This window comes from Bufo bufo, chromosome 4 (assembly GCF_905171765.1).
Source record: "Bufo bufo chromosome 4, aBufBuf1.1, whole genome shotgun sequence".
Taxonomy (NCBI): Eukaryota; Metazoa; Chordata; class Amphibia; order Anura; family Bufonidae; genus Bufo; species Bufo bufo.
The window spans coordinates 162,183,530-162,204,811 of record NC_053392.1 but is presented as its reverse complement, the minus strand read 5'-3'; the positions used below and the strand labels follow the sequence as shown (position 1 = coordinate 162,204,811).

The 21,282-nt window shown below is 40.4% G+C and overlaps 1 protein-coding gene across 1 annotated transcript in view; it reads right to left on the bottom strand.

Moving 5' to 3' along the window:
• PCOLCE2 (procollagen C-endopeptidase enhancer 2) overlaps window positions 1–20,612 on the bottom strand; it is a 62,564-nt gene extending 41,952 nt beyond the window's left edge. The window contains 2 exon segments of the mRNA XM_040428057.1: window positions 8,240–8,348; window positions 20,399–20,612. Coding sequence (XP_040283991.1) covers window positions 8,240–8,348; window positions 20,399–20,481 — 192 coding nt within the window. The 5' untranslated portion in view covers window positions 20,482–20,612.
• Window positions 20,613–21,282: the final 670 nt, after the last annotated feature.

The window sequence follows — 21,282 nt, the reverse complement described above, 5'->3', positions numbered from 1 at the left end:
AAATTATCAGCTGTGTCTGCAAATTTCCGCTTGTTGTTGCCCTGTTTTTTCGCAGTGGGGCTATCTATGGGGCTCTCATATATTTCTGCTTAACAGGCTCCTCTGTTTTCCCACGGTATCTACCGTGCTGGTGTGGACTCACACTGTTTGTCTCACAGTGCGCTGCACCTGAGAGTCTCTGGGTTCCCTCTTATCGCACCCTATTTGCTCATTCAGGCTGCATGTCCATTGCTTTTGCAGTCACTCGCTGTTTAAAACCACATTCACACTCTGCCCCCCATCTAAGAAACTACACCCCTCAAGGTATTCAAAACTGATTTTTCAAACTTTGTTAACCCTTTACGTGTTGCACAAGATTTAATGGAAAACAGAGATACAATTTTAAAATTTCACTCTTTTGGCAGATTTTCCATTTTAATATTTTTTTTCCAGTTACAAAGCAAGGGTTAACAGCGAAACAAAACTCATTATTTATGGCCCTGATTCTGTAGTTTACAGAAACACCCCATATGTGGTCGTAAACTGCTGTATGGGCACACGGCAGGGCGCAGAAGGAAAGGAATGCCATACGGTTTTTGGAAGGCAGATTTTGCTGGACTGCTTTTTTTGACACCATGTCCCATTTGAAGCCCCCCTGATGCACCCCTAGAGTAGAAACTCCAAAAAAGTGACCCCATTTTAGAAACTACGGGATAGGGTGGAAATTTTGTTGGTACTAGTTTAGGCACCGTTTTAAAATAGCTGTTTTGGCACCGTTTTTTTTTTTTGTTATTTACAACATTCATCTGACAGGTTAGATCATGTGGTATTTTTATAGAGCAGGTTGTCACGGACGCGGCGATACCTAATATGTATATAAAAATTTTATTTATGTAAGTTTTACACAATGATTTCATTTTTAAAACAAAAAAAAATCATGTTTTAGTGTCTCCATAGCCTGAGAGACATAGTTTTTTCTGTTTTTGGGCGATTATCTTAGGTAGGGTCTCATTTTTTGTGGGATGAGATGATGGTTTGATTTGCACTATTTTGGGGTGCATATGACTTTTTGATCACTTGCTATTACACTTTTTGTGATGTAAGATGACAACAAACTGCTTTTTTTACACCGTTTTTATTTTTATTTTTTTACGGTGTTCATCTGAGGGGTTAGGTCATGTGATATTTTTATAGAGCCAGTCGAAACGGACGCGGCGATACCTAATATGTATACTTTTTTTTTATTTATGTAAGTTTTACACAATGATTTCATTTTTGAAACAAAAAAAATCATGTTTTAGTGTTTCCATAGTCTAAGAGCCATAGTTTTTTCAGTTTTTGGGCGATTATCTTGGGTAGGGTATGATTTTTGCCGGATGAGATGACGGTTTGATTGGTACTATTTTGGTGTACATGCGACTTTTTTGATCACTTTTATGACCTTTTTTGGGAAGTAAGGTGGGCAAAATTTCAAATTTCTCATAGTTTTTATTTTTTTATTTTTATGGCGTTCACCATACGGGGAAAGTAACATGACCGTTTTATAGATCAGGTCGTTACGGACGCGGCGATACCTAATATGTGTAGTGTATTTAATTTTTTTAATTTTTATTCAGTGATAAATATGTTTTTTTTTATCTTTACTTTTTTCACTTTTTTAAAAAAAAATTTTTTACCCAGACCCACTTGGTTCTTGAAGATCCAGTGGGTCTGATGTCTGCATAATACAGTACAGTACGCTATATAGTGTATTGTACTGTATTTTACTTACATTTTGTCTGAACAGATCTATGCCTTTAGCACAGATCTGTTCAGCACCATGGACAGCAGGATGCCAGAGAAGGCGTCCCGTTGCCATGGGAACCTTCCCCGTCTGCCACAACTGAGCAGATGGGGAAGGGGAAGGAGGGGGGCTCCCTCCCTCTGCGACCCCATCCTGTCTGGAGGCTGCAAAGGCACAGCATCCCCCCAATGGGAGAGGGAGCTCCCTAACTGTTAACCCTTTCCATACAGCGGTCCGTACGGACCGCGGTATGGAAAGGGTTAAACGGCTGACATCTCATCACAGATGTCAGCCGTTTATACCAGAGTGTCAGCAATGTGCTGACACTCTGGTATAACCACTGGACACCAATGAATATTCAAGAGGAGGCGGGCGGGGGATCGCGATCCCGCCTCCCGCACAGCCTGCAACCCCCCCCTGCATAAAATCATTCAAAGGTTTGGGGGTGGGGGGGGGTGAAAAATAAATATTTTCGGCATATTAAAGTTTCTGATCCCCGCGGTCAGGGACCGCGGGGATCAGAAACTGTAGAAAGCGCAGCAAACCGCAGGTCTGAATTGACCTGCGGTTTACTGCGATCGCCGATACGGGGGGGGTATATGACCCCCCCGGCGTTGTGACAGGATGCCCGCTGAATGATTTCAGCGGGCATCCTGTTCCGATTAACCCCCGCAGCGCCGCGATCTCGTTTTAAACTCATGACGTACCGATACATCATGGGTCCTTAAGAACTCGGGAAACATGCCGTACCGGTACGTCATATGTCCCTAAGGGGTTAAAGGGATTATCCAATGTCATAAACAGGCCCCCCATGTCTCGGGCCCCTGACACGGAACATGCTTTTCCCGCTCCCTGCGCTGCTCCTGGTCCCCGCACTGCCGCTGCTGCTTCTTCCTGTACACGGATGAAAACATCCGGTGTCGGGGGGAAGCAGCCAATGGCAGGTGGGGACGAGCCTCCTTAGTGTCACCCGCAAGGCTCGTCCCCGTCCCCGCCTGCCATTGGCTGCTCCCCCCCAACATTGGATGTTTTCATCTGTGTACAGGGAGAAGCAGCAGTGGCGGTGCGGGGACCAGGAGCGGGGAGCCAGGTAAGTATATTCCGTGTGAGGGGCCCGGCACATGGGGGGGGGCTGTTTATGACATTGGATAACCCTTTTAAACTAAAAACATCAAAGGGGTTTTCCAGGATTTAGATATTGATGACCTATTCTCAGTATAGGTCATCAATAGCAGGGGTCCGACACCCGATACCTCCACGATTATCTGCTGTGAGCAGCCGCAGAAACTATACAGTGTGCCTAAATCCCAACACCAAAGAGCCGTGGTGTGGCACACACTGTAGTTGCACAAAATCTTGCGACTTTTTGGGGGGTCTTAGGCACTGCTCGCCACTTTTTAAAGTAGCAAGTGGTGTGGGGGTGGCATAGGCTGCCCGTCACATTTATTATAATCTACATCAGGAAACTGGCTTAGATTATAGCAGAAATCAACAACAGCTCCCTTGCTGGTGTTGATCTCTGCTTTGGTGAACAGACCTGGACAGATGCACCACAAATATTAAGAGGCACGTACCTATTAATACGTGTGGCACATCTGATGGGAGTGGGGCAGACTGGTGTGTAAATCTCCCAAACAGTGTACAGAGCCTTCCACTTCCGCTCCATACACTGTATAGACCCCCACCTATCTGATATTGATGACCTATCCTAAGGATAATAAATGAAGAGAGGTAGCGGCAGCATCTCCAGTGAATCCTTTATTGGACGGACTTTACAGAAAGTGCGCCATAAAATCAAGCAGCAACGTTTTTCGGCTGTATCCCAGCCTTTTTCAAGCCTTGACAAAGGCTGGGATACAGCCGAAACGTTGCTGCTTGATTTTATGGCACACTTTCAAATTTTTTGCCTTTCCAAGTCCTTTGTGCAGGTAGAGTAGTATACAAAGGTTGTAATAGTTAATGCAGGTATTTCTTTTATTTAGTGTAGGTTCACTTACTAATGGAAAGACTAAGGGGATTGTTCAGGAATTATGTGTACAGCAACTTCCTAATATGCTTCTATGGTTAATGTCAGCACTTTTACAGGGCAGTGACTCCACTCTTTCTTCTTCTGATAGAGTCATGGGAAACCACTGGGAACGGTTAGCCATATGATCGCTATGGTGCCAATGTCATCATACAAAGATATCCTCTGTGCTTGGCCCTTGATGATTCAACATTGGATTAAATGATTAAGTGTGGTAAAGCTGGCCACACACATGAGACAGTTTTTAGTTGAATGCTTATATGTCCAAAAGCTATCTCTCCCGATTATCCCATACATATGTATGCTTGGTTCGGCTGAGCATGTATAAATAGTTAACGAGGAGAGGAGAGAAAGCCACTACCTCTGGCAGCAACTTACCTCCTGGGAAAAAAAGGATCAGGCAGTTTAAATCCAACTTGCCCAATCTTTATCTCTCTAATAGCAACCATTGGAGGAGAGTCAAAAGACCATCATACACATTACATGCTCAGCTGAACCTGCTGAAATGGGTGGCTTTGGCCGATACACATCTAATGTATATGGCCAGCTTAATTGTAGTGCATTCTTGTAGCATTTTTAATGTGTGAATAGGTTTAACTGTTCTGTCCCTTTGCTAGCCTTTCCCCTATCAGACTATTTATTCTTTCTTCCTCTATGGTAATGTGGTTGTCTAACTTCAGCAAATGGAATTTATCATGTAGAAAAAGTGAATACAAGGCAGTTACTAATGTATTATGATTGTCCATATTGCCTCCTTTGCTGGCTGGATTCATTTTTCCATCACATTATACACTGCTCATATCCACGGTTACGACCACCCTGCAATCCAGCAGTGGTGGTCATGCTTGCACACTATAGGAAAAATGCCAGGCTCTCTTGTGGCCGGGACCGCGGGAGTATGCATAGTCCAACATTTTTTCCTATAGTGTGCAAGCATGACCACCACTGATGGATTGCAGGGTGGTCGTAACCATGGAAACGAGCAGTGTATAATGTGATGGAAAAATGAATCAAGCCAGCAAAGGAGGCAATATGGACAATCATAATACATTAGTAAGTGCCTTGTATTCACTTTCTCTACATGATAAATGCTGTTTACTGAAGTCAGACAACTATTTTAAGTATTATCAAAAGAGAAAGAGAACTGTACAAGGGCATAAAAATCAATGAATGAATGGATCAGTGATTTTTTTATTTGGTTGATATCTGATTTAAAATGATATATCCATTCATCATAAAATCACTGAATTCATTGTTCGGCCTCCAATACTAGGTAGTGGATCATTGGATAAAAATGCCTCTGCATACTCAATGCCGTAAAGAATCTGATTTTCCTACTGCTTCCGATAACAGAAGTATATCTGGGAATTCTTGTTTATGCAGCCAAATCACAATTTAAAATTTTTGTCAAAAATTTCCGAAAAGCCTGTATTCCAATGCATCACGTCTATTGCTTAATATAGTGTCCACAATGTCATTCAATTTCACAATGCTGCCAGATGGGAAGACAGAGGGAGAGACAGACACTGATGTCTCCTACTGATATGACTCATGGGATTCATGCTAGTAACAGGTTCATAATTGGAAAAACAGACATTTACTTATCTGTGGAATCTGTAGTCATCACACTGTCATGTCATATAGGCAGCTGAGTCATCGGCATCCCAGTAACCTTCTGTGACTAGCTAATAAAATGTACCATACCTTATGCCGCTACCCCAGTAGGGTGGTGAGCGCACACAGGCTGAGTGAATCTCCTAGGGCTCTATAGTGATAACATTTTAAGTTTCATCCCTTTGTAATATATCTTCATTAACTTTTTACATCTTATTGATATTCCAGTTTGTTTTTACTTTGTTCAATGTTGCTACTTGGAAACTGTCATCAAGTTGCTCTTGTCAGATCTGTTATTCCTTTTATGTACATTATTTAGGACTTTCAGTGCATTATTTTGTGCTCTTGCCAATGAACTGTATGTCTTATTAGCATTAGATATTTATATCTAATATTTGCTATTCTTATGGTGATTAGACTATATGCATTTATGTCTTAAATGGAAACATCAGACATTCATGTGTTATTAATGGGGTTGTCCGGGTTTTGTTACCTTGGCACACTGCTAGGAGGAGACTTCCACCCAGCGGTGTTCCCGGTGTCGTCACCGGCTCTGACGGGCGGGCTTTAGCGTCGCCCTAGCTGTTTTACAGGTTAGGGCAGTGCTAAAGCCCGCCCATTAGTGACGGTGACATCACTGCACTCACTGCAGTCCTTATGGAGAGCCCGGTATGTCAACGGATCTCCAAAAAATGCCTTTGCCCTGCGTGATACAGAACAGCGCAAAGGCGAGCATTGGAACATTTCATGCCCCGATGTTCATATCAGGGGGGCTGGAGGGGTGAAGATGGGATATGTCCGGGTTCAGCTCTTATTAAAGGGAATCTGTCATTAGTTTTATGCTGTCCTGTTTGAGGGCAGCATACACTGAGGACAGATCCCTTAAGCCTCCTGCACATGACCATATCCGTTTTTGATGTCCAAAAATCGCAGATCCACAAAACACGTATGCCGGCGGTGTGCATCCTGCATTTTCCATTCCATAGGTCCCGCAGCATGTTACAAATGTCTTTTGTGGCCCCATTAAATGAATGAACTACAGTCGCGTGCATGGGGCCTTAGAGAAATGCGAAAGTATTTTACAAAGATACTAGAGTTTACATATGCTAATCTATAGATCGGCTATAGAGCATTTCCTATGTTTTACTTCAGGGTGCACTTTGCAATATGTATTACAAATGTTTAGTACTCTGCGAGTGAAAAGTAATAAACTCAATTATTTTACATGGGTGGGCCAAAAATGAGTGCTGAGCAACTATATGAAAAGTTAATCAAGGCTTGTTTAAATTGTCTTTTAACGGGTTGAGGAAAACTGCATGAGGACATACAATTGCTAGTACAGTTTGCATATTGGTCCCTAACACTAGTACCTACCTGTTATGGGCCATGATAGCCACACAAAGTCCAGGGAGTGCAGGTACAGCATGCATGCCAGGCACACTCTGCTTTTAACCCCGTCCGGTACCGTGACAGCTTTCATCGGATCCAGGGATGCAAGTACCAACATGCATGCTGAGCCCACTATATACTTCTCCTGGAGCCAAATTAGTCTGCCCTGGAGGCTGGTTTTAAAGTCAGTATAAAACTGAGTCTGCTTTTACAGAGCCTACCAGTTCAACATCCAGCATAGAGGCAGGGCAGAGTGCTGGTTGCAGAGTGCTATTGCATTTGTGTTTTTGCGTTTGTATATGTATTTCGCCATAGCGATGTGCACCTGCATACAGGGTTGTGCTGACTGAATCCCCCACATTTTTTCTTTACAGTTTGCATATTGTCTGCAGTTTACACAGGGAGGGGGAGGAGGAGCTGCTAGAGGGAGACAAAGGCAGAGGAGGACACACAGCTGCTGCTAGTACATTTTCTATCTCACCCCAGTGCAGAAATCCCAGCTATACTGTTCATTACTGCTGTATAATGTCCTCCTCGATGCTGCTATTTCTGTGGGTCTGCTACAGAGAGATATGAGAATAAGACCTCCTCTGTGTGTGCTGTGTATGAGAGACATCAATATACCAACTAGTATCCAGTCATCCTAGAGCGGAGCTCAGGGAAAACTGACAATGTGGTTGTTCAAGGCGTTTTGCTTATTTCAAAATATGGGCAGAGCCACTAAATGTGATTAAATAGAAAAGAAGGTGTACTCACCAGTTAATCACCTGCTGTTTCTGCTATTTCTGCCCAGCTTTGTTTCACTGCTGCTGCACATGTCACTGCTGCTGCCAAACAATGGCCTTAGCCATATAAAGCACAAAATGGCTGAGGCCAGTGATTAGCTGCAGTGGTGATGTGGGGTATAAAGAACATCATTGCTGCAGCCAAGTAAACAAAGCCCAGCGGGAAGGACTGGCTGGGGGACTCTTTGGTAAGTAGACATTCTTTTTAATATTATCACTTTTTTTAGCACTCTGGGTACTTATTTTTTTTAATAATTAGGACAACCCTTTTAAAGTTTCTCAACACATAACGAGATGAAAAGTTCCAGAATAGGAAAGCCTTGGCTGTTGCTAAAGATTTATCTGAGGGTACAGCCACATGGTCATATTTCTTGATGCAGTTTTGGAAGCCAAAACCATGAGTGAATTAAAAAAGAGGAGAAGCCGTATCTGTTCTTTATACTCTTATACCCTAAAGAGTTTGGCCATCTCAACAGTTAAAATAAAATATATCTAAATTTGCCAATTATCTGTAGATAAATATCCTGTGCCTATGGCTAGCTTAACCTTTTAGTATGGGCAAGGTGAATACAGCCTCTGTACCCACATAAGATCTTCTCAAACTCCAAAAATATTGCAATAAGCAAGTACTGTGAATCAATGTGAAAAGAAAGATCAACCTACTGTAATCTTCCATGTACACTTGCTGTTGGGTGGATAGACTCCAGGAAACCCTTCACTTCCCAGAACTCCCGTTTCTCCTGTTAGATTTCCACCACAAGTAAATGTATACCTGTCCAAGACAAAACACAATTCAGTACCTGGATAGGCAAAAAATGATGCTCAGTAAAAACAACAAAAACTGTCAAATTGGGATATTCATGGTCAGTAACCTAATATTGACAGTGTGTCCAATGAAAACAAAGGCACACAAAAACTTATTAAGCATCATGTTATAACAAGCACCAATATATTAAACATTAAGAGAGAGAGATGTATTCATAGCAGCACACAAGACGAATGTTGCTCCATTCTCTCACCCAGGCCACCGAGTTGCAGATTCTTCAACAGGATACATGCCCTGGTGATTTGGTGGTCTATCTGTCATGGGGGAAAACAACTCCAGGTCAGATCTGGAGTTTTTTTTTCTGTAAATGTAGCCCACTCACTTTTTCTGGAATATACGTAAGTGACAGGAAAAGTGGCACAAGGGCACATAAATATGGAGTTCAATTTCATTACATTAGGAGATCTTCCAAAACAAGTCAGAGATATGATGAAGGCTACAACACTCTATTATTCTACCTTGGTGTGGAGGTCTCACTTCAAAAGACTCTACACACTACTCAATGGCATGACAGTGTAACTGTTGTTTCAGTATAATTTTAATATTATGTAAGGACTGGGATGTTAAACATTTGTGTAATCTACTTAATTAGTGAAAGGTGTTTCTTTGTACTAGAAAATGGTGTCTAGAGTCTCCTTAGAAACGCTGTAAACATTGCTAAAGAGAGTCTATCTTCAGCATCCTTCTGAGTGTTGAAGATGCCTATGTGTAAAATACAGAGGCTTCCAGCCTGCCTCTTATCTCTCTACCCCAGCTTCTCCTCCCTATGTGTGCCCTATCTCTGCTGTGTCCCTGCCTAACTGACCTGCTGCCAGAACTAACCGCTGGCAGCTCTGCTAGTTTAGCTCTCTTCCCTGTGGTTCCCTCTTTATAGGCACGGGGAAGAGAGCAGGGATCTGCCAGCGCTTAGCAATGACAGTGCACAGTCACACATCATACTCTTCTCCCTGTCTTCCCAGTATGTCTCTTACACTGGGAAGATACTGAGAGGAGCGAGGCGGTAGCGCTCTGCACTGACAGAGTGCTATGTTACTGTACACTTACTATCAGTTCGAAGCTTTGGCAGTTCCCATTCCCAAGTGCTAAATGACATCAACGGAATCACAAATTGAAACAAAAGTTACATTTTCAGATATCATAGAAAACAAATCAACCAAACATTATTCATATATCGCAGTATGAAATATCTACATAGAAATGTTCAAATTTCCCAAACCCTCAAAAGCAGAAGTTCCAATCCAAAATCCTAGTCACAATAAAAATGCAATCTTTGCAGAGTTACTGCCAAAGTGCCTAATGTTCTGCACAGTTGTTCAGTGCGGTTCCAAATGGATTAACAGAAGGGGACATGTTTTGAGTCATTTTTGGAGACAGTCCTTAGTAGAGGACTGCCCCCCCCCTCCTCCTTCCTCTTCAGTTCAGTCAACAGAGGCTGGATGTTTAATTGTTAGTGACATTGAAAGGCCTCTGCAGATCTGTCCCACCTGTATCACCTATAGTTATCATTTTATTGCTAGCACCTTTTTTTCTAATTTATTTAACTCACTTATAATATAGCGCTGATGTATTCCGCAGAGCTTTACAAACATTGTCATTGCTTTCCGTCCCCAGTGGAGCTCCTATTCTAAGTTCCCTATCACTATGTCTTTGGAATGTGGGGGGAAACCAGAGAACCTAGAAGAAATCCGCACAAACACAGTGAGAACATATAAACTCTATGCAAGTGTTGTCCTTGGTCGAATTTGCTAGCCATTGTGCTAACCACTGAGCCACCGTGCTACCCAATTTGATTTAATTTACTGATGGTTGTTATTCTGTTTCTTGAATATGATTATGGGGGCAGCCATCTTGCCTGAGCTGCTGTTAACAGCATTCAGAGATGTGCTTTACAGCAGCCACATTGCCCATAGGAGCCTGTAGACCAGGGATGCTCAACCTGCGGCCCTCCAGCTGTTCTAAAACTACAACTCCCACCATGCCCTTCTGTAGGCTGATAGCTGTAGGCTGTCCGGGAATGATGGGAGTTGTAGTCTGTATAGTAGTGTTATGGGCATCTGTGAATTGTGCACAGTTCAATGTGCAAGGAGGTAAAAGAGGTGAGCCATGACCATGACCATGGCCTATTGACATTGGTGGACCTTGTGAGGCTTAGTCGCCCATGAAAACGAACACTTTCAGATTGTTTGTGTTTTGTCTGAGGAAGGCTATGTTTTCATCTGTGTCAGAGCCTTTTATGTGGATTCCGTCATATATGATAGGAAAAATAGTGCTTCCTGAATTGCTAGTTTTCCTCTCTAAACAATGGACATCCAGGCAGATGCCGGAGAGCTACTTTGTAATTCAAAGACAGATCTGGCAATGTGTAATGGTATTGAGAATGGAAGCAAAAGTGTGAACAGAAACATAGTGCAACACACCTTTCATTAAAGGGGCTTTCTGGGAGTACAATACTGATCACCTGTCCTCAGGATAGGCCATTGATATCTGATTGGTGGAGGTCCGACACCAGGAACCCCCACCAATCAGCTGTTGGAAGAGGTTGCAGCACTCGGTTGAGTGCTAAGGACTCTTCACAGCATACCATGCAAAACGCCGTGCATTGTATAGTTCCTGTGCTTGGTATAGCAGCCCTGGCCCATTTACGTGGCTGGGACTGTGCTGAACATAGGCCATGTGACCGATGAACATGATGTCACTCACCTAGGAAGACTGGAGCACCCCTCCCAGCAGCTGATTGTCAGGGGTGCCAGTAGTTGGAGCGATCAGACATGAAAGACCTACTGTATCCTGAGAATATTTTACTTTTGGAAAACCCCATTAATCTCTTTCCTACTTGTAACAGTCATAACATTCAGTGTAGGCTGTAAAATGAGACAGTACAATAAAGCCTGTTTGGCTACTAGATGTCAGCGCCTTAATTCTGCTATTCATGGCAAAATAAAATAAAAAAAATGTAAAGCTGCCAAACAAATAAAAAAATGATAAAAAAAGACAGTGTGTCACTTGCACAACCTCTAGAAATGGATCCTAAGCACACAATAATAGCTTAAACATCTGTTTTCACCCTGTACATCATCCTGATGCATGCAATTGGCATAGTTTTCAAAACTATTCAGATACCACAACATAAAACCCGCCTGCTATGTCTGACTCAATACTAAGCAAGAAGAGATGTCAGACAGAGCATTACGTCCTACAGCACAAAAGATCTCCGACTCAGCTGGGACCTCATAAAATTCCTGCATTCTTGTTATATAAGTGATGTAGAACTTTCTACTCCTTTCCGCACTGTAACATCAAGCCTCCTGTAATCCTAGTTCGAAGAAATAAACACATCTACAAAGGACAGTGAGAAGACATTATATACCGCTAATAAAGGAACTGATGGCAGTGTGTGTGTCATACCTGAATATACATAAGTCTTATGTATCAGCATTAGGCTACATTTACACGACCGCAAGTGTTTTGCAGTCCGCACATGGCCGGCGCTATATTCTTGTCCACGATAGGACATGCTCTATTTTTGTGGGGCCATGGAACGGAACTACGGATGCGGACAGCACACGGTGTGCTGTCTGCATCTTTTGCAGTCCCATTGAAATGAATAGGTCCGCACCCATTCTGCAAATTGAGGAACGGATGCGGACCCAGAATTACGGTTGTGTTAATGAACCCTAAAGGATAGGATTACTGTAGTAACCCGCTTATGTGGTGGAATTTGCTGGCAGAAATTTGGCATAGGTTCGCACACACGTATACTGTACAGTGAGACTTAGACATAAGAGGTTCCTTATGTATTTTTCGTCCTCCTCTCCATAACCTCATTTTACGGAAAAGATCACTTCACTCTACCAATATTTAGCATGTGATCTTGGCTCCTCCAGATGTACAGTGCTTTCTGTCTGCTGCTACCAGTATAACGTATCCAGCAGAAAAGGGACTTACATTCTTCACATGTTAACAATTTAAATCTCTCCTACCATATACCGCAAATTGCATGGTTGCTCAGACTGAAAATTAGTCAGAAAAGATAACAGTATGGGATGCATGAACATTTAACACATTTTATTCCTCTGAAAATGGGGAAAACAGGGATTTGTACTCCTAATAAAATCTTCTACTAGACAAAAAGCAAACCTCATAATACGCTACTCACCTAAAGGGAACCCTTCAACATGAAAATGCAGTCCAATCTAGCAGCAGCATTTTATAGAGCCAGAGACGCTGAGCAGATGGGTGTATAATTTTTTTGAAAAAAGGTTCAGTAAAATATAACTTGTCATTTATTTCTTTACATCAATGCATATTCTGGGATTCAGAGTCCAGTGGGCGGTCCTGCCTAGTGATTGACAGATATCTCTGTATGCATGCATGTTCATAGAGGGAAAGCTGTCAATCACTGAGTGGGATATCAATCTGCTCAGGTTCTACTGCTCTATAAGATCAGCTTATCAGATCAAAGCACTAGTTTAACGTGAAAGGTTTCCTTTAACCCCTTCAGGACATCCGCCATACATGTACGGCAGATATCTGGTCTTTAAATATGGCACCCACACGTGAACGCAGTGGGCGCCAAAGCTGCCAGGTTTCTGCTGTTTTACACAATAAAGGCCCGGGGCTAATGTCTGCAATCGATGATAACTCTGATCGCAGTCATTTAACCTTTCAGATGCAGTTTTCAAAAGTGACCACGGCATCTGAGCGGTGAAAATGCGGGAGCCGTGTGCTCCAGTTCTGGTAACAGCTTTCCCCAGCTGAGATTGGAAAGATGTTGGATTGTAGTGATGGACGGAAGCCTACTTGAGATTTTGATGTTTTAAAAAATATAAAAATTTTAAAAATATAAAAGTTCAAAACACTCCTTTTCCACAAAATTTAAATAAACAATTAAAGAAAACATCACAGGCATTGACACAGCCAAAAACGCTCATACTATTGAAATATAAAAATATTTATCCCATACGGCAATAGGTTAAATAGTGCTATTAGAAAGTACAACTTATCCCACAAAAGAAAGCCCTTCTACGGCTATGTGAATGGAAAAATAAAAAAAGCTATGGCTATGGGAGGGCAGGGAGAAAAAATGAAAATGAAAATAAAAAGGCCTGGCTTGAAGGGGTTAAAATCTCCTTACAATAATCCCTTACTACTTGTTGCTATCTAGGCATAATGACATCTATTCCAATGACCACAGCGGTTAGCCTGCTGTAATAACATTACACTATTGCCATGGAGACCAGCCATTGGCTGCAGTGGACATGTGATGTGCCGCCATGCTGGATTACATTTCATTGTGCTGCAAGGACAATAACAAGCAACCAGGGACAATGGTGGCTGACAACGCAAGTAAGTATATTGTGTGGTGCTTTTGCATTTCCAGACTACAATTTCAAGACTTATCTTTTCTCAAAGCCTGATAATGTAGGTGCGTGTACAGTTAAAGGCTATGTATATCTTTGGTGGCAATTTTATTTTATTATTGAATTGTACTCATTTTGAGCTAAAAATCTTTTTTTTAATTGGTCTTTATTACCAATTTTAAACCCCTGTTTCTGTGCAGCCTTGATTTTCTCTAGTAGCAGGATCTGAATTTCCACTCTGTTCCACCAGGCAGCTGAGCTGAAGGCTCCATATCTATGATCTCTGACCTCCTAAATACTCATTATAGCTCAATTCTTATCTTACTGATAACAAAGTTGCCTAAATAAGTATTTATGACCTTTTAGTATTTTAGAGATAAGTTATTAGATAATTGGCACAAAGTGAAAGTACCATTCACACAGCTAGAAAAAGAGTTAACCATTTGTGACAGGCTCAATATTTTTAATAAGGACCAAATGAACAAATTATTTTTAGCCAAAAAATGCAATAATAAAATAAAATTTCCCCCAACGGTGTACAAATCCTTTAAACCTGGGCAGTATTACACTACCAAATGAGGCTGACAATTGTTAAGAAGGAACCGTTCCTTCACGGCAAGTGCCTGCTCATCAGTGGAGGTGACCACTGCATTTATATGTGGCCATTGCCCCCACAGTAGGAGAGGAGTGATAGCTAATGCCATCGTTTATCCCCATACAGAATCATTGTTTGACGACAGCAAATTAGTGATTAGAGGGCATGATCTGCTACAAACGATTATTTTTGTGACTGCATAAAAGATGCTATTACCCAATGAACATTCAACGTGTAATCGGCGCCACCAGCAGATCCTACAGACACTTGTTAGCGATGACCTGGCCGATACAGCCCTAAATCACTCCTCTCAAGGAGGAGTCTGGGGATCTGAGTTCTGAGGGACTCTCCTGTGTCTGCCTCTACAGAGCTAACACGGTACTCATCTGTGAGCACTGTTTCCTGTTTAACAAAATAATGGCTCTGTATGTGTCAAGGACAGGGACAATGGGGCAAATTTAGCATTTTTAACAATTTTTGAGCAAGTGGAGTTTCTACGCCTGCCTCGCCACTTTCCTGAAAAGGAGGGGTGGAAAGGGTGGGGGCTAGCGGTCCTGCCACATTTTTTCATCTTTTATGCCAGTTTTTTTTTTTACGTAAAAGAACAATGAAATGTGTGGACGATGCCTGTGGATTTAGTGTCTAGAGATATAAGAACAGGTAAGACAGTGTGAGGAAGCAGGTGGTAGTTGGAGCACCAAAGCTCAGTAGAATTTGTTTTATCTAGTAGTTTAAAGGGTTTTTTGGGGATTTACATATTGATGGCTTATCCTCAGGATAGTTCATCAATTTCCGATTGGTGAGGGGTCTGACTCCCAGGACCCCTGCCGATCAGCTGTACAAAGAGGTTGCAGCACTCCATGAGCCCAAGAGGTGCGGCTCAGCCCATTCAAGTGAATAACACTAATCTCATATTGATGACCTGTCCTGAGGATAGCTCATCAGTATGTAAATCCTGGAGAATCCTTTTAACTACTTAGATCTACACCATGAATATCCATGATACAACACTAATACCAACCTAAAAAAAGATGTCTAGGGGGAGATTTATCAAGACTGGAGCCTTCTGCGCCTGTCTTGATATCCCCTGCGCTGCTGGAGGATGCGCACACGGCTCGTCATAAATTAGGCCTATTGCACACAACCGTATGGCTTTTTCAGTAAAAAAAGGATCCGCAAAAAATACAGATGACGTCCGTGTGCATTTCGCTTTTTGCGGAACGGAACAGCTGGCCCCTGATAGAACAGTACTATCCTTGTCCGTTATGCGGACAATAATAGAATATGTTCTATCTTTGAACGGAACGAAAAAGCGGAAATACGGAAACGGAAGGCATACGGAGTACCTTCCGTTTTTTTGGTGGATCTATTGAAATGAATGGTTCCGTATACGGAACGCAAAAAACGTTACATAAATGGAAAAAAAACTGAAAACTGTCATGCATGAAGATAAATTTGTCGCATTACCTGGCCGCGCCCTCTTCCCTGCTCTTGCCATGAAAAGTGACGAGGAGGGCAAAAAGTGGCAGATGCGACAATTTTGTAAAAAATCGCAGTTAAGAAGTCGCATCTATTTGTTTTTAACAACACTTTTCAGGCGCACAGGGAATGATAGATCTCCCCATAGTGCATTAGTCCGTTTATGCAGGTCCGATTCAACACATATTTTGGCATGGATTATGTGCCAAAATCCACTTTAAATCTGACGCCAATCTGCATCCCGTGTGAATGTATATTAATGGGATTTCTGCATCTGAAATCACATTCAAAGGAAAATTCCGTGGCAGATTTTTGGCACCACTACAGAAAGAATCTGCACGTTTTTTTTATTCCGTGTGGAAATGATGAGGTTTAGACATTAGAGCTAACACTCATGCGGATCTGCTTCACAACCACAGCACATCCAGGGCAGAAACTTTAGACTTTTGTTGTCCCACAAAAAATATTCTACAGCTTTCAAATCAGCACCTGGATCTGAACACTTTTGTAATTGCAAGTAATTAAAAATGTATTCTAGTTTTCATTATTCAATTAAATCTGTCTGTATAGCGCCACCTGCTGTTTGTTCTTTTTCTAATTTCTCTGTCCTGCTCACTAAGATAGAAGCACATGCTCAGTTCTATCCTTCAACGGCCACCAGCTGCAGCAGAAAGGACACATCCCTGAGAAAGGAAACACCTTCTAAGCTGACAGCTTTAAATAAATCTAGCAGAGCAATTGGAGCAATGAATGGGGAGATCTCTGGACCCATGTGAGGTGCAGGGCTGGTTCTGGCTTTGTTAGGAAGAGGTTGTCATGTACTAGATTATGTATGATTTTCATCTTTTATATTATTCATGGGATAACCCCTTTAAACTCTTTGTAGTATAATATATGTTGGATTTGCAACTGAATTTGAATCCAATATGTACACTACTACAGCAAGAACACACAAAGAAGAAATGTGCATGCATGGTAAGAAGTTATATGGACAGCTAGCAGAGCGGTCTCCCTTCTTATAATCCTTGATGTGTGGCGACCACATGCTGTATAATAAGATCAAATGAAACTCTGCCCCCTTAAAAAGGAGCCTGATATTCAGGAAGACCAGAGAAAACTGCATTAACCTGAAATGTTCGGAAAGGGCTGACACTAAAGTGGTTAAAAGCTTTCACACATCAGCCGCCAAAATAGATCATATGTACCAGACAGGCAGCCTAATACGACATCAGAGTAAACCGTATCTAATCACATCAAGAAACCGGATAATGTATGCAGAGAAGGTTACGGAATTCTAGGTTGTACTCACAGCAAGAGGTAAGGGAGTGGAGCGCACTGACCAATAACAAGGCATTCCCTGTATAACAAATGGGAGCAGTCTCCCAAATACCTTGCAGCCAGACATTTGCGGAGCAGGATGCTCACTCAAGGCAGAATGAATGGAAAGATCAAGGAAAGCGCAGGAGATACGTGAAGCAAACGGGTTTAGTTGGAGCGTTTGAAGATGTTACAGGATGTAAACACGACGTATGACAAGAGCAAAAATGATGGATAATAGATAGATAATAAATAGATAGATAGATAGATATATAGATAGATGATTTATTGAGAGATAATAGATAGATAATATATATATATATATATATATATATATATATATAGGATGGATAGATAGATAGATAATAGATAGATAGATTATAGATAGATTATAGATAGATAGATGATTGATTGAGAGATAATAGATAGATAGATATATATATATAGGATGGATAGATAGATAGATAGATAGATAGATAGATAGATAGGATAGATAGATAGATAGATAATAGATAGATAGATATTGGATAGATAGATAGATAGATATGAGATTGATAGATAGATAGATATTGGATAGATAGATAGATAGATAGATAATAGATAGATAGATATGGATAGATAGATAGATAGATAGATAGATAGATAGATAGATAGATAGATAGATAGATAGAAAGATAGGAGATAGATAGATAGATATTGGATAGATAGATAGATAGATAGATAGATAGATAGATAGATAGATAGATAGATAGATAGATAATAGATAGATATGGATAGATAGATAGATAGATAGATAGATAATAGATAGATAGATATGGATAGATAGATAGATAGATAGATATGGATAGATAGATAGATAATAGATAGATAGATATGGATAGATAGATAGATAGATAGATAGATATAATTCTGCACTATATATATAATTATGAAGTCATCCACAGATGTGTGAAGTTACAATTATGATGACCATACACTGATTTAAGTATTTATGATTGTTTTATTGGGCAAGGATGCCGAAAATATATTTGTTGGATGATATGTCTATATTACACTCACAATATACACTGGTATTTGATGTACTTTGATGATTATGTTATGATATTTCTTTGATTGTTATAATTGCACCTTGATTGATTAATGATGTGAAGCTGCATAAATATGCACAGTGCACTAGTATGTTTGTCACTGCTTGAGAAAGATCCCAGGAGGTGGATCGAAACGTCGCTGTCTGGTGAATAAAGTCTGAATTTATTTTACACCTTGGAAGTGCCGTGGAATTTTTCCTGCTAGACAGATAGATAGATGGTTAGATAGATAGATAGATAGATAGTTAGATAGATAATAGATAGATAGATAGTTAGATAGATAGATAATAGATAGATAGATAATAGATAGATAGATTATAGATAGATAGATAGATAGTTAGATAGATAGATAATAGATAGATAGATAATAGATAGATAGATTATAGATAGATAGATAGTTAGATAGATAGATAATAGATAGATAGATAGATAGATAGATAGATTATAGATGGATAGATAGATAGTTAGATAGATAGATAATAGATAGATAGATAGATAGATAGATAGAGAGATAGATTATAGATGGTTAGATAAATAGATAGATAGAGAGATAGATTATAGATAGATAGATAGATAATAGATAGATAGATAATAGATAGATAGATGATAGATAGATAGATAGATAGAGAGATAGATTATAGATGGATAGATAAATAGATAGATAGAGAGATAGATTATAGATAGATAGATAGATAATAGATAGATAGATAGATAATAGATAGATAGATAATAGATAGATAGATAGATAGATAGAGAGATAGATTATAGATGGATAGATAGATAGTTAGATAGATAGATAATAGATAGATAGATAGATAGATAGAGAGATAGATTATAGATGGTTAGATAAATAGATAGATAGAGAGATAGATTATAGATAGATAGATAGATAATAGATAGATAGATAATAGATAGATAGATGATAGATAGATAGATAGATAGATAGATAGATAGATAGATAGATAGATAGAGAGATAGATTATAGATGGATAGATAAATAGATAGATAGAGAGATAGATTATAGATAGATAGATAGATAATAGATAGATAGATAATAGATAGATAGATAGATAGAGAGATAGATTATAGATGGATAGATAGATAGATAGATTATAGATGGATAGATAGATAGATAGATAGATGGATAGATAGATTATAGATGGATAGATAGATAGATAGATAGATAATAGATAGATAGATAGATAGATAGATAGAGAGATAGATTATAGATGGATAGATAGATAGATAGATAGATTATAGATGGATAGATAGATAGATAGATAGATAGATAGATAGATGGTTAGATAGATAGATAGATAGATAGATAGATAGATAGATTATAGATGGATAGATAGATAGAAGATGGACAGAGATAGATAGATAGATACATATGGTAAGGATAGATACTGTAGATAGACAGATGATTAGATAGGATAGACATACAGATGTAGCAGGGGTAACACACAAACTCTTAACTCCAATTTCTTAACTCATCGCGTTATCTTGAGACAAAAGCCATTGAAAAGCAATTGAAGGTGTTTGCTTAACGCATTTCGTTTAGATTACACGTCTCATAAAGCATGAGTGTTATCTCTACTACATCTGTAGGTAGATAACTGATAGACATTACAAAGATATTAGACAGATAGAAATAGATAGACAGAGATAGACAGATACAGATGAGACTGCATCATTTGTGCATCATCATCATCATCATCATCATCCTCATGCAGTATATTCTGAATCCATGGTTATAATAAAACCCCAGGTAACACATGACACTCGGGACAGTTCTACCTGACAAACACACAAAGTAAGGTCTCCCCACAAAATGACATACCGCTTACTACGATGATGACGTAATACAGTGCTCAGTCATGTATCGATTCCATAATTGTAATAGATAACAACCCCAGCCCAAATGCCTATGTATTCCTAATATCACTCATCACTTCTATAGCACCAACATATTCCACAGCGCTGCAAACAGAATGTATCAGTTCCCACGTTCAGTAGACATTGAATAAGAACATCCTTCTCAGCATAGTATACTATATATATATAGCATGCAGCAGATATGAGCGGGCATGCCTGGCAGACCAGGGTGTAGTGTGAGGGCTCATAATCAGACATCCCAATAGTATTGTATCTCCTTACCTTTCATTGGGCTGATGCTGCTGGGCTGAGCTGTGAGCAGCCAGGAGCATGGAGATGACCAGCACTCGGAGTCCGGGGCTCATGACTACCACACCAGTCACACTAAAGGAAGGTGTATGAGCTGGAAAGCTGTAGGGGCTTTATATGGAAGATCGCCCTATAGTCTGAGCCTCTACTCATTTCCCTCTGGGAGGTTCTCTGGCATAGACATGCTCCTGATGAATATCCCATTTGTTCCTGTAGTCCTGAGGAGGAGGGGATCCAGTTCTCCTTAAAATCTGATCCTCCCCTCTCCTCCCCTTTGGCTTCTTTTGGAAAGGCTACCATTAACCCCTTGACATCTGTTATCGCATATGTATAATAGTATTCTTGCTTCAACCAATGTGCTGCAGAATATATTGATTTGTTCAGCATTGCATGTATAACATACCTGATCAGCAAGTTCAACGACTGCTGATCAGAAGTGATAGGCAAATGTATAGGGTGATCTTATAGCAGTTTGGTTGCAACCAATTAGGTTGTGAGTAGAGATGAGCGAATTTCACATTATGAAATTCGTTCACGCTTCGTTTGTTGGTTAAAGGTGAATTGCGTTATGGATTCCGTTACCACGGACCATAACGCAATTCTATGACGGAATGCATAACGGAACGCCTTTAGAGGAATTCCGTTATTCATTCCGTCATAATAGTCTAAGAACTGCAAAACGGATCCGTCCCATTTCCATTATGCAGGGGAGTCTTTTCCTGCATAACGGAAACTGGACGGATCCATTTTGCAGCCCATAGACTTCTATTATGACGGAATGAATAACGGAATGCCTCTAAGGGCGTTCCGTTATGCATTCCGTCATAGAATTGCGTTATGGTCCTGGGTAACGGAAT